General features: G+C 48.9%; 1 protein-coding gene across 1 annotated transcript in view; it reads left to right on the top strand.

The window, feature by feature from the left end:
• LOC119183907 (uncharacterized) overlaps positions 1-14,744 on the top strand; it is a 73,305-nt gene that overhangs the window by 49,491 nt on the left and 9,070 nt on the right. Inside the window, exons 5-6 of the mRNA XM_075874500.1 lie at positions 1,077-1,401; positions 13,884-13,980. Coding sequence (XP_075730615.1) covers positions 1,077-1,401; positions 13,884-13,980 — 422 coding nt within the window. The remainder of the gene's footprint in view (positions 1-1,076; positions 1,402-13,883; positions 13,981-14,744) is intronic.

The raw sequence follows: 14,744 nt of genomic DNA, 5'->3' as shown, positions 1-14,744 counted from the left end.
GCGTGAGCGATGTGTCTAACGCAGCATTCAAAGCAAGGCAAGTTATATGCATACTAAACGAGCGAATGATGATGGTCGGTCAGTAATTACGCATTTTACTGCTGATATACCGAAATAGCGCGGCCTATCACAGGTTTTGCAGATGCTTTGGGACTGGAAGGAAAATAGGGGGAAAGAACGGCAGGGAGGTTAACCAGCCTATAGGCAGGCGGTTTGCTACCCTGCGCATGGGAGGGGGATGGGGGAGATGAGAGATAGAGAGTAGAGAGGGAAGAGAGATAGACACAGCACATTCGGCAGCACACGCGCGCACAAAAGTAAACAACGTGGGGATGGCATCTGGCTGTAGACGAGTCCGTGCACCAGTTCGATCGAAACGGACCTCTTTGAAGTGGTCACTGCAGAGTCGACTGCCTGGAGAAGGAGTCCACTTGTCTCTTCTTAGGTTTGTGACCCAGCGCTGGTACAAATCCGGCTTAGAGCACGGAAATCTGCGAAATACGACGCACAACTATGCTGACACTGATACATGAGCATTTCGCTGCGTATGATGTATCTCGTACAAAATATCGTAGTACTTACAAATGAAACGTCTTTCTAGACGACTTCTCTGGCCTGCTTGTACAGTTTACGGCACAACACGCAGGCATTTTTAGCGAAATGCGAACAACGGCCCATACGTTGCAGCAGCAATGCTTGCGCGGCCGCCATTCGCTGTACTTCTGGGACGAGGGCTCAAACTTCCGGTTGCCACGCAAAGGAGCGCTCGAAGTGCCATCGAGTAAACCTAGTGGAGATCTGTACTTGTGACTAGTAGTGGCTGGAAGCGGTCTTTGACGTCAGCATGTGAGTGAAATGCGAAAGAGAGCGTTTCTCATCGTCGTCTTCTCGAGTTGAGGACTCACGTAACTTCACTTTTCGTGCACTAATTTCCATCCCTGTTATCGTATCCGTCTCAGCACCCAGCGTTCCGGTGCTAAACAAGGCTGTCGGTAAAGTGTTGGGGACCCTTTAGGTATCGCCCTACGGCTTTTCGGGCCTTGTTTAATTGTTTGATTCATTGCTGCTGCTTTCAGGATGGCGAGAGGATGCAATGTCAAAGCCCAAGGCAGGCTCTTCACGAGCTTCAAATGCGGCCTTGAGTGCAGCTTCCACCACGAAGGCCTCCGGGGCGACATCGAGCAATGGACCTCTGAAAGGCCTCTCCAATCAGTTTTCTGCTTTGCGTACAGCCTTCACGGATGTGAACAAAAGGAACAGTTCCAGCTCAGCACGACGCCAGTCGTCTACAAGTTCCACAGCACTGACCATGCGCGCAGAAAGCACTGACCCAGCAGCAGGTAGCAGTAAATCTTCTTCGGTGCCAACGAGCTCTGCATCGTTGGGAAAGACCAGCGTGAGGTAAGGTCCAACCGTGACCGTGTCACGTTTCTAAAAGCTATATCTCTTTTGCGCGTATGCGGTTTCTGCACAACTCGCTGGCTCGTCTGTGCGTTATTATTCATTTATATACAGCAAGCTAATTCATCGAAAAAGCTATATACGGCTGCTTTAACGTCATTACCTTTGTGGTGTCTATTCGTGAACCCTAGCACAACGGCTGCTAGGTGTGGAGGCTCGTGAAAAAAAAAATCTTTGAATGAGCTGTTTTCGGCTAATTTTTGTCCCAAACGCGTGTTGTAATGTGATCATACTTCGGTTTAGAATCTAGGCGGCATAATTTCTCCCGATCATCCACTGAAATGCCGCTCTTTTGGTTTTCATTTCTGGAGGTTGCTCCTTACACGAGGAGGTCAAACTTGTCGGGATAGACATGTGAATAGCGCTGTGCACATCAGATTCTTTGAGAAAAAGTAGTGCGAACCTTCTGGGTTGACCAGGATCTGCGTCGGCTGACTCATTTTACCCGAGCACGGGTTTCGGACTATGTGAGCAACGGTGGTAGAAGTGGCGTGCGCGCCTAGATCTAACGTTATCAGTTGAGTGACATCATCGCACCGTTTTTTTTAGTCGCACCATGTCGCGAATCCAGGTCGGCGGCCCCGCCCACACCCCCAGTGTGTATGCTCGCGTCTCGTGCCAACTGTCGCTCCCGTCCCTCTCTCTCGCCCACACCCCCAGTGTGTATGCTCGCGTCTCGTGCCAACTGTCGCTCCCGTCCCTCTCTCTCGCCCACACCCCCAGTGTGTATGCTCGCGTCTCGTGCCAACTGTCGCTCCCGTCCCTCTCTCTCGCCCACACCCCCAGTGTGCATGCTCGCGTCTCGTGCCAACTGTCGCTCCCGTCCCTCTCTCTCGCCTGGCAAGGCAGACGGAGGCAGCGTCTGCTAGTAAAAAAAAGAAAAAGAGAGACTGCTCGATTAGGACCACCGTTCACAACCGTAGCGCTGGGTTCTCACGTGCGAAACGTCATTATCGACGCTACGCAATGCATTCGCATTGCCTCACTATTCACTTCGCGGAGCTGGGGGCACGTTTTTTTTACGCCTTGTCGTGCTTCCACCCATGGAGGATGAAAAAGAGAGGATGAAGCATTACGTCACACGAGTAAAGCCCACCTTGTCGGCCCAACACGTGATCAAAACGTCAGAGCTTGCAGTAGGTTTTAGTACTCTCGGTGCTGTTCCGTCTTTGAACCCATAGAGTTTCCCACAATACTTACTAGAGGGAACTCTGGCGCTAGTGTCTATGGGAGTTGCAACACACGGCGCTTCAACGAGCATGGGAATGAAGGGTAGTACACACATTTTAATAATTTTCGTACTTCTGGCCTGCTTCTGGCTCCATGTGTGTTCGTGTGGCTTGGAGCTGTTTTTTCACGAAAACATAAATTAGCAAATGTTCACCATTTGCGCTTCTTCACAACCTTATTTTTTAAGCTTACTATTTTGAATCAAGTTCCTAAGTTCAAAAGGGTTCGTTCTTTTTTTCAAAACAAAATCGTAACCAGTAATAAACGAAGCCGCAAGTACGATTCGCCGCCCACAAGTACGAAGACTAGGCAAATGTGTGTACTACCCATCATTCCCATGTTCGCTGAACGATCGCAGCGCCAGAGTGCCATCTAGTTAATTTTGAGAAACTCTATGTTTGAACCACCTGCGGGAGCCGGTGGGTGTGCGCCGAACCAGCGCGTTTCGAATAAAAGCTACCGGGCGCCGTACTCTGAAGTATCGGCAAGTCTCGTTGCTGGCGTGATTTCGTGCAAACAGTCCCGTGTTGGGCCGACTAAGATGGCTTCGAAACGGGTTGGCTTGACTAGGCTGGGTGCGTGACGTCATGCTCTCTCCTCTGTTTTTCCTTCCTCCATGGTTACACTATTCGTCTTGGACCATAATAGACCTTTCTCAATCAATCCCACAACGCCCCGCGGGTGCGCGAAGCACTGCGGGAAAAGTTGATATGCCGAGAGAAGCGGCTCTTCCTCCGCCCGCTGCTCGTTGGCACCGTGCGAGCACAAAACGAAAAGAACATGCCACGCTCGCACCCGCATGTGTATATAGATCCACGCATGAAATGGGAAATGAATAACGAAGTCAGTGTAGGCATCACTGGACTGGTGTGCATCGAACGCAGAAGATGAGCGGCATGCGAGTTGTTGGTATCTATACATGTGGTCAAAACCAACGTTCATAGATACTCTTTCAGTTTTCGAACTCCTCCTTTCGACGCGGGCGTGATTCGCTCCGAGGGAGTGTGAGGGCCCTGCAGTCTAACTTTACATCAAGTAACCGCCTGCTTCCCGCTGGCTTCACTGCGGCTGCAGTTTCGTGCGTTCCGTGCCGGGGTTCGGTCGCACTTCTTTTTCTGTGTATATGTCTCATCGCATGGCATGCTTCCACGGTCTTATTACAATTCGATGCATACAGTCACGAAGATACTCAGACATCCACGACGTAGAAAACTTTGCGATTGTTGACATCGCGGGCACGATCTAAGCATTGACCACCTGTGGACGCATCGAGCACGTATGTATGTCTCCCGAGTTTAAGTATACTGTAGCTGCTATCTCGTGCACCATATCTCAGACCCTCCGGACATCATAGCGATGTGTTTTGTGACCGGACACACCAGCGGGTAGAGGGAAAAGCCCTAAAAACGCCACACCTCCCCACCGTCCGACCCACGCTGTTACTGCAGAAGTGGGAAACATCCATGAGAAAGACGCGCAAGGTGGACGATGTTTATTTTCAAAAAAGAAAGCGACATTCTGAAGCCATATAAACGTACCATAAATGGAGAAGTCTAAGTCGACAAAGGTGCGTGGGCGTCGATGTGTGATGAAGTTTCTTGATTATTTTCGAATTTCCCCGTGTAATTGTAAAGAGGCCACAAAATCAAGGATATCTGTGCAACAACCAACTGCTGTCGCCTTGTGGTCTGCCGGAATAATTCCGGCAAGAGGTCCCCCGCACCTTCGGAGGGCTCTAGCTTTTTTTTTTTTTGAGCGATTAAAAAAAAAGTGTGCTTCAACTTCCCTGCGACTAGAGTTTGGCGGTTCCTTGACAAGGAGGAAGAACCTCCGGTAATAATCTTCTATAACGCAAAATTCACAGAATACATCTACTGGCACAGCGAAAAGAGAAAGTGCGCCGTTAAGAAATATTCACTACAAGGACAGCTGTGTGGACATGACTGGGGCTAACAGATGCACGTGTATCTTGTGTCATTTTAGCGGTTACAATGAAATAAAAACAGAATCACAAAAACAGCGAAGAACAACGTGTAGATTACAACCAGTGAATTGAGAAAACGCTTGATCTGTGCCACCACAGTTCGAGAACAGATAAAACTTGAGATACGCTGATTGATTAAAAAAAAGAGTGTATCCCCAGTGACTTTTACTGGTCTAGTTGAAGATTTACCTGAAGGGCAGAAAGTGTGCCTTCATAGTACATCCATCATGTAACAAGCAAAAGGACCGAATCGGTAAAGGTACACAACAGATTGTCTTACGCATTGTTTGCCTCTCACAAGCCCCAATTGTCATAGGAATTCAGATATGTGCTTGTTTGAAACTGAAATTTGAATGCTCGTGGCAGTGACAAGTGTTTTTGTGTCAATAACTGATGTTTTTCTATTTTCACAAGTTTTGCATTTTCTAGTTTATCTTAAGTATTATCCACTCAGACACCCATAAATCTGAATACTTCAGAAAAAGGAAGTGCACTGGTTTATATAGCAGCTGAACAGAGAAATAGCGTCGTTTCAGTGGGATTTTAAATGTGGCTGATACCTTACGGCAATGGCTCGGTTTCAACTTCCTTGAGGGTACGGCCCGCCGAGGTGTTTTTTGCTGCGCAAGTTAATGTGCTCAGCGTCGACGATCCCTATGCTGATACTCGCAAAAATAGCTTCTAAACAACTAAGCTGGAACCCGACTAAGCTGGAACCGCGGCTTCGGTAAGACGTTTCTAATACAACTGAGCTCTCAATTTTGTTTTCACTACCTGAAAGACCAAGACGTTACAAGGCAGTAAAACGGCTCTTTTAATCGACAAACGCTCGTCTAGCACCACGCTACGTGAGCTATTATTTTCACCAAGGACCTGGAAAAACGCCGCACACGCATCTAGGCTCTACGTTATACTCCTCGTGCCTAAGCCAAGAAGTTGCGGTGTTGTGTAAACGCTGCTCACCGGCTGCAGCGCGCCTAGCTGGAGCAGACGACCCTCGTTTGCTTGGCGCAAAGTTGGCCTGCAGCGCCGCGGTGGCGGGAACTATACAGCCGGCCTCCTGCTCCCCGAAGGCGAAGCGGAGAGTTCCGAAACCGAAAAAGTATCTATAAACGTTGGTTAAAACATGCTATCGTGATGAATGGGAGCTGGAACATTGAATTCATAGTTAGTCAACGATGAACTGCTCGTAAAGTGCCATGGCTTTGAATACCATCGCGGTTTGATCGTGCCATTGACACAAGACTGCAAAGAAGTGTTACAGCAATAGATTTTTTAAAAAATTGTTATGGACAAGTCGCGCACTGAAAAAGGGAAAGTGAACACATTCTAAACGTGTTTAAAACGAAGGGATGGAACTATAATTTACGTGCGAGATACCTTGCTTAGATATTGTGCGGTTTTTTATAAGATGCGTGTCTTTGCGAAGCATGTTTGCTGGCAGTATATTCGGCATTGAGTAAGACCACATTTGAATTTTGCGTCGGCACATTCGAATATTGTTCGATGAGGAATAATGATGTCGTATTTCCACTCGGCGAAGAAAAAACAAACAAACATGGACACATTACATGAGCAATAGTTTCCAGCGGCAAGAAGGCGCCGCGTTCCTTCCTATAGCATATTGCATCGGTTCGTGAGCAGCAAATTCGCACTGCAAACATAGATGACCTCAGACTAACTCCACCGGTGAAGAAATATTGCAGTTATTCTATGCATACGTTCTGCACAGTCTGAACAGAAGTTGGGAAGAGATACGAGCTGAGGGCTACGCTTTCCGCACCTTAAGTTTAGTAACATGTTTTCCGGAGAGCGCAAAAGGTCACAGGGGTCAGCAGTGGGCAGATAAATCAACTTCAATTGAAAACTTCAATAACGCTGCTATGCACTTAGAACCGGCGACAACTTTCTGTGGCAGCACGGCCAAGGCTACGTGGGCGGAGCCTATGCACATGTGCTACTGCGCCAAGTAGTCCGACCGCTTCGACGGGTGTTTCGGTTTCGATTTCACCAGCGCATACTTTATCCTTTGTGGTTCCGGCGTTGACCCAGGTTTCGTCAAGGTAGTATATGGGTCTGGAAGAATAAACAACAAAAATGAAGCATGTCATCTGCAGCGAAGCGCGGCGAATGCAGCGAAACTCGGCTCGTGTCACAATTATTAAAAATTGCTCGCGTTTCGGCTCGCGTTTGCTCGCGTTTCGCTGAAGGTTTCGCTGCTCGCGTTTCGCTGAGTTTGCTCGCGTTTCGCTGCTTTTCCTTACTTGCACGTAAACGTTGTACGCCACCTTTTTGGCCTGTACGGACAGCTTTTGATTTGACAACGCCTGGTACGGCTGCGCAGCTGGTGGACTCGCGGCACGCGGCGGTGTTTCCTCCGTAAGCGACGTTGACGAGCTGTAACCGGGGGACGCCATCTTTGACAGTGAGGAATGCGGTGAGGTAAAAAAGCGACGGAAGCCGGAAAACCCCCCCAAAAACCTGAGAGAGCGTGAAACGAAACTTTTTCTACTGCGCAACGTTTTTATTTACTAATTAAAAAATAAATCCGCGAAAAATGTAAGTGACGAATGGTAAAATCTTAGTTACCCAGAACAGTATACAAATGTTTTCATTGAGGGACTACATGCTGTGGCGCAGTAACACAAGCGTGCTTCGGCTCCGTAGCCTTGGCTGTGCTGCCACAGAAAGTTGTCGCGGGGTATACCTTTACTGTTGGCTTCATTGTGTAGTTCACATTGTAGTAAGACTTCAGGGCTGCATGTGATGGTTTATTGATCAGCTACCCGCGCTTGAATAATCCCGTGCTACGTGACGCCATTTGACAAAAATAATGTTTCAATATTCTTGTCGAAACCGGGGTTTTTCGATCTATTTCACTATCGTTCGCTTAGCTTTTGGCAACGCGTGCCACATAGCTGTCAGACAATACACGCAAAAAAATGTGATTTTTCGTTAACTCTTTTTTATCTGGATTTTACGTCCCAAAACCACGATATGTTCATGAGAGAGGCCGCAGTGGTGGGTCCCGGAAGTTTCGACCACCCGGTATTTTTTGACGCGTAACGACATCGCAGAGTGGCCAGGCCTCTGCCATTTCGCCTGTATCGATGTGTGACCGCCACGACCAGGATCTAACCTGTGACCTTGGGGTCAGCGTCCGAGTCCCTAGCCACTGTTCCACCGAGGCGGACAAGTTAACATTTGTCAAAATGCAAGCTAACAAAATAATATGATATTAATATTTGTCAAAATGCAAGCTAACAAAAAAAAGTTCAGCTAATAGTCATTGCATGCCCTTCGCGGCGACTTTCTACAATATATGAATTCCATATTGCACTGTGTTATTACTTGACTCCCCGCGCATCAGCAATTACTTATACCGTAGACCGTAGCTGTGGCGCAGCTTGACGCTGTGTGTTCCTCTGTGTGCCCCTCTGGCAGCAATTTCAGTCACGAAGGAGAGACATTAAAAAAAAAAAGGCGTCCGGTGGGGCAGTGAACAAGGCGATTGGGGCCTCGCAACTGCTTTAGATTTCGTTTTATGATTTTTATATTCGGTGGGGGCTTCCCTCATCAGAAGACCACGACCATCATCATAATAAGTGGAACCCTCAGTTATTGCACGTGTGTATTCACTCACTCATCCACTCACTCACTCTCATTAAAAGATAATTTTACCTGTCGTTAGATGGGGAAACACAGCTGGGAAGGAAGGAAGGTCGGGAAGAAATGAAAAGCAGGGAGGTCAGCCAGACGCGCGTCCGATTTGCTACCCTGCAATGGGGAAGGAGTGAGGAAAGGTTGAGGAAAAGAAAGAGAGGAGGTGTAAGAGAGCCCCATCAGGGTACACGTGTGCCTGTCCACTGCACGCTTACAAGTGGTCACTTACTTAGTCTGGTAAATTTTGAAAAAAAAAAAAAAACAAACAAACAGCAATGCTCGCATTGCTTTGTTGGCCTGCGACGCGTAGAGCCATGATCCCGGGATCTTCTCTACGGAAAAGGGCGTATCAGCACGTTGCGTTCGCTCGCTAAGTGATCTCAGGAACACAGTCAATGTTCAATCGTCTCGTCGCACGAGTCGCATCTGAAGGCACCTGGAGGCTGGGTAAACACAATGTGAGAAGGACACAGGACGAGCGCTGAGCTCACAACTGAAATTTATTGCGCATGCCATTCGCTTTTACGGCGTACAGTGCACCATGCCGCCTGTGAAGTCAATTCTTGCCCCGTCAGGAAGCACTCCGTATTTTAACGGGAGGGCATCAAGCGTACTTCTTAAAAACCACGCGTCCGCAGCTCGCATGCAAAATGCAAAGAAGTTTAAACAGATGCTGACAAACTTTAGGCAACAACGAAAATTCAATAAGGCAGCATTCATGAAATTTAAGAAGCAAAACCAGCCAACATACCAAAGCAGGCCGTTGGTTGGTTGCGAAACTTTAGGGGTTTTTAGTTTGACGTTTTTGTGGTCCGCCCCGCTCCGGGAGCACCCGCGAAGCCGCAGCGGAGCGGCGGCTGATTTTTTTCTTTTAGTTATTCGTTGCCGGCAGCGAAGTGGACCTTTCGCAGTTGCAGCGCCCTCTGGTCGTTTTCATCGTCGGTAAACGAAATAAAAAACAGTGTTTTCACGTATACAAAGCAAAACAATAACGTATAAAGTATTTTTTCACGAAGTATTTAGAAATCTACGTTCAATGTATTAACTGCCTATTTTTTTGACAAAGAAGCAAGCTCTGACTTGATAGTAGCCGCTCAAAAGCCAGCAAGGTTCCGTTCAAGATCCATTGCAAGCATTCACTGTGTGTTGTTTGCGCTTTTGACGCGTGTGTGGTGATTGATTGATATGTGGGGTTTAACGTCCCAAAACCACAATATGATTATGAGAGACGCCGTAGTGGAGGGCTCCGGAAATTTAGACCACCTGGGGTTTTTTAACGTGCACCAAAATCTGAGCACACGGGCCTACAACATCTCCGCCTCCATCGGAAATGCAGCCGCGCGTGTGTGGTGGCGGCGTTTTTATTATTTTTTTTCACCGTTGAAACTGTGTTTTCGCGGCTTGCGCTGGAAGGTGACGGCGAAGCTGCAGCACTCGCGGAAAGCGTGCCATCTCCGGAGGCAGCCATCTTGAAATGAGCAAAGTTGCTGAACGCACGAGAGAGGGCGCGCGCGTTGTCCCCCTTCCGCTTGCAAAAACGGCAGCGACGCACCGCACTCCGCTTAAGCGCGGGACAGACGTGCGATTTTTAGTGCGATGCGGCGTGCGGCGTCGCATGGTGCGGCTTGCCGCATGCGACGTTTCGGGACACACGAGGGCAAAGGAGCTATCAGCGGCTGGCTCCACCCCCATTGCGCGCCTCGGCATGCAGGGTCGAACGACTTGGTATCCTCGTAATGAGGCTCAAGACAAAGAACATTACACAGCCACGCTTCGTTCCATAAAAATAATTAATAAGTCGCATTCGTGAACGACAAGCTCGTCGTAACCACGGCAACAGCTGATTATTCACGACTCCGACAGGTAGGCCTAGCATCGCGGGCGCCGGCCGTCGCCTACGCCGTTCACATGCGAGCTCGCCATCGAGCGCTTGTTTTTGACAACACTATCAAGCATTGCGCTCGTATGTAATGCGTTAGCATACATTATTACTGTATCGATGTCATCGATGTGAAGAGAAAAGGTGGAAGCGAAGCGAGCCAGCGCAGAGACGCCGGTAGCCGTGTTTACCTGCGAAATGACCTTGCATCGCTGCTCACGATCTCCGGTCTCACCTAGTGGTTTCAAAACGGGCGTTGTCGTGCAGAAAAGGCACGCTTCAAGCATCACTTTATTCAATCCGGAATAATATCACGTCGCCAGGGAAATGTGCTTGATGTTTGTCACGCCGCCGCGGACGGCGATGTTAGCAAATCCGCGCTCGCACCGCTCCACCGACTCGCTTGGAGCCTTGGACCACGGTTGATGGGAGCGGCGACAGGGAGATGGCGCCACCAGCATCGTGACGCCACTCGTATGCTCGCGCTTTGATTGGCTGCTGCCATGCGGCGGTGTGGTGCTGCGACGAAAATATCTGGCCGGTTTGATGCTCGCCGCACCGGCTATGCTGCGGTGCGACGCGAAGATACGTCACGAAACGTCACCACTCCGGCAGTCGCACCGCACGCCGAATCGCAGAGAAAATCGCACGTCTGTCTCGCGCTTTAGGCTGCTTGTAAGCGGACCGTATTCCCCGCTCCGGTAACCCGCTTAAGGCCTTAGCGGAGGGCGCATGCGCACTCGCGTTCCCGCTCCGCTTAGCTGCTAAGCGGAGCGTAATAACGTCAAACTAAAAACCTCTTTTATTGTGGTCTTTCAAGGCGCGCGTCAGCGCGCAGCGGGCGACTCTCACGTCGGGACCGTTAGGCCAAGCCTATCGGCTGCTCCGCGGGCCTGCTGGACGGCCCAAAGTTGCTCGGCCAGGAGGGAGCTGCGTAGGGCCGCCTCCCACCTGACCGATGTAGTGTCGGGGCAGTGTCACCGCGAAAATAATTCATCTGAGCTAAGCAATGAACAAATGATCCAGAATAAACACGGTGAAATGATGCAAGAAATGAAAACTTCGACGTGCTTTTACATGAGTGTGCATGTTGCGCACGCATGGTTTTAAAGTAGACGTGATAAATAAAGACGTACTTGTATAGTGCCTTTCGTGCCGATTTAAATGGGTTTTGCCTCAACATGGTTGGAGGCGGGCATCTCTGTACAGGTTTGCATGATAATGCTCAGAGTGTTGAAACAAAAACCACCTTTCAAGGTTACCGAACACACCTTTTTTATGCCTGCTGGTTTTCTAAGATCTTTGACCATTATATTATGTAAGCTTTTGTATTATGTGAGTTGTTTTCTGCTCATTCCTGCCGAAAGAGTTCTTGTGGGAGGAAAAGGTGGTCTATATGAGACGTTTCCCTAAGCATTATGACAGTTTGGTGCTGATTGACCCTTGCCGTCACAAGTTTCCACGTTAAACGTGGAGTCCTCATTGCTTTGTGATCAGATAGTGTCGTTGGCATGCATAGCTTAGAGGGACGCTAAAGTCAAATAACAATTTAAGTCAGAGTCAAAGCTAAATGTTGACAACGTCTAAAATGACAATATTATTACTAGTAGTGCCCTAGTTACCGAGAAATTAATGTAAATGCACGAGAACACATGCACCACGAGTAGAGCATTCCCCAAATGATCTCGATGACGTCATACTTCCCACCTACAATTATTGACTAGTAATCGAACTAGCTGTACTAAATAACAAACCTTCCGCGCATAAAGAGGCGTGCTAAAATGCTGTTGGTTCGCTTCTGTTTGATTCATGCAAAAGAAGAACCGCCGGACGTTACTATGGGGAATTGCGTGAGTGGTTCAAAAGTTCCATTTCTGCCCAGTTAAACTGTACAGGTCGGGCCATCTAGCGGGACCCAGTTGAACCAAGCACGCCTGCCATCTCCGAGGCCATGGCAGGAAGTTGTTCAATGGCCGTTGTTGCTGCTGAGGCTCCCGCTGATTTCGTTCTGGTGCTGCTTGTGTCGGCGGCCACGCAGTAAAACCGGGCGACGCTGTGCACTGCAACAGTATGTGGTGATGATACGAGGCATGGAAGAAGGAAAGCTAAGAAGAGTGAGAAGTGTGGCGGAAGTCACGTGCTTCTACAGGGGGGGGGGGTTATGGGACAAAGGGGGCGCGCCGGCGTCTCGTGTCCTCTGCATCACTACTTATATGGCCGCGTTGTTCATAGCCGGCTGGAGTTCCGAATGTGCATTTTTATGCAACTGCTGCACTTGGAAGATGATGCGATGTGTTAGAAGCCCACAGTGAGCGTTGGTCTTCCCGGTTGCGAGTTTAGCTTGTATCGATTGAGGTCAAAAGCGGTCATTTTCGAAGCTTGCAACCACTCCTCTGAAATCCGTTGATGCTGCAGCTTCGTTCTTTTCCTTCGGTACTGTGCTGTGGCGTGCCTCTGCTAAGGAAGCCTAGAATTCCTAGACGAGAACGGCAGCGTCTATGGCCCTTGATGCGAGAGGTGGCGGTGAGCTGTTCTCGTGTACTACTGTCACAACTATTGGAAAGCAGTACGTGGCCCACTGTTCTCACCGGAGCTTGCCCAGTCAAGGATTAGACGTGCCTGCCACAGTTGATGATTTATTGTTTTTAAGTTATTGCTTCTTGTTTACGGTTGCGCGCGGTAACCTCATGTTTGGCGAAGTTTTTTTTTTCGATATGGTCACAGACGGCCGACCCACACTGCTGCGTACAATACTAGTACGTGCGTATCTTGACACACGTGGCAAGGAATGGTTCGGAGGTGCTCCATTCGGCTAAATAACAAGATAAATTCAATAACATTTTATCTTACACTATGTTCCATGCCCCAAACCTACTGTATGTGCAAAAGAAAACGGCCTGTCAGGCAAATTATGCCACCCATTCGCGCCGTGTCTCTCTAGCGATCAGTGGAAAAAAAAAACGAAGGGCAAAGCTCAAGTGTATTGTAGATTCACAATATGAGCCGTAGCGAGGCTGAGAATAGCACACAGCCACTATTAAAGCGAGTATCGCAGCACATTTGGTCCACGAGTGTTGAAGATTGGGCGAGCTGGTTCGTCGTACTTGAACAAGAGGACACAGCACTACCTCTTAGCGCTCTGTCCTCTTGTGTCGGTCTGCTTGGCCGTTTCTTCTTCCCCGTAATGCGCTATACCAGTTCAAGTACGATGTTTGGTCGTAATCAGCACAAAAAGTTTCCTTTTCCCAGCTCGGCTATCAGATGGCAGCAGCGGCGTCGCCTGGCTCGTCCGAAACCAGCTCACCTCCCTCTTGCTAACGCCCGTTGCGCATGTGCGAGCCGCCGTAGCGTCCTTTATTCTTCCCTACTTCCAGCTTCACGAAATGTGTCGTGTCTCCTCAGTTTATTCCTCCCTTCATGGTAACAGTGACGAGGAAGGTTCCACTTGAGGTGGGTAACTTGACGTTTGTTAACGCGATCCGGACCAGTAGAACATAATTTCACTTGAAAATAAGCAGTTCCATTGCACAAAAGTAGCGCTATGAAGTTTCTGGACCGCTTTTTCAGCTATCAACATCGGCTTAATATTTGCCTTTATTGTCCCTTTCATGCTGAGTATTTCGGAACAGTGTCTCTAACAGTGCCACCTTCCTGCTCTTTGCGCAGCGCGGAGCATGACACCGTTCGAGAGCGGGAACGACTTCGTTGGGGTCTGGGCGGAGGAGATTCGGGGAAACGTCACACCTTCGGGGACCCCAACAAGGTATGGTACATGCGGTAGATCAAACATAAGGGTGAGAAAAAGGATTTGGGCGGTGTTACTGTTGTGAGCATTACACAATGTCATGCTAGGTGCCGTCTGCTTTGCGCGCGTTGCTGGAAGGCGCGTGGTGGTAGTTTTGAACGGCTAAATACAGTTCTCGCGTTGCGCGCCGTCTCAAATTCGCGTTGTGCACTGTCGTGACATCTGCTCAAAGTTTTACTTCCCAACAAAATTTGTTCGTTATATCCCATAACAGGCAAATTTTGCCTCGTTGAAACGAGGTTTTGAATACATTGTTTGCATGGGGACTTTCAAGGGGAATTAGGATTTGCTCGTTATATCAAATATTTCGTTATAGCCCGTCTCGTTATAACGAGGTTTAACTGTACTTGAACTTTTTTCCCCGGTCTTGTAATTACTTGAACATGCCCGGCACACAACACTTATTGTGCATGTCAGAAGCTTCGTGCCTGTGGCTTGGAGTGGCCTTCACGAACGCATACTCTTATCTCATAGGAATGGCCAGCTCTCCTACATGCACTTACTGCAGCTGCGAAGAAACCGTCGCGCACCTTCTGTGTGAGTGCACCCATTCCAACGCGCAAAGACAAGAACTCACTGCAGCTCTGGATACACTAGACGATCGGCCTTTGTCGGAACAAAGGATTCTGGGTCATTGGCCGAGCCCATCCTCAGCACAGAAGGCTTTGAAAGCTTTGCTACGCTTTTTCCGGACAACTGGCCTCAGAGACAGACTTTAGTGT

This window comes from Rhipicephalus microplus, chromosome 9, assembly GCF_043290135.1.
Source record: "Rhipicephalus microplus isolate Deutch F79 chromosome 9, USDA_Rmic, whole genome shotgun sequence".
Classification (NCBI taxonomy): domain Eukaryota; kingdom Metazoa; phylum Arthropoda; class Arachnida; order Ixodida; family Ixodidae; genus Rhipicephalus; species Rhipicephalus microplus.
The sequence above is the reverse complement of the archived record's forward strand: the minus strand, read 5'-3'. Positions and strand labels throughout refer to the sequence as shown.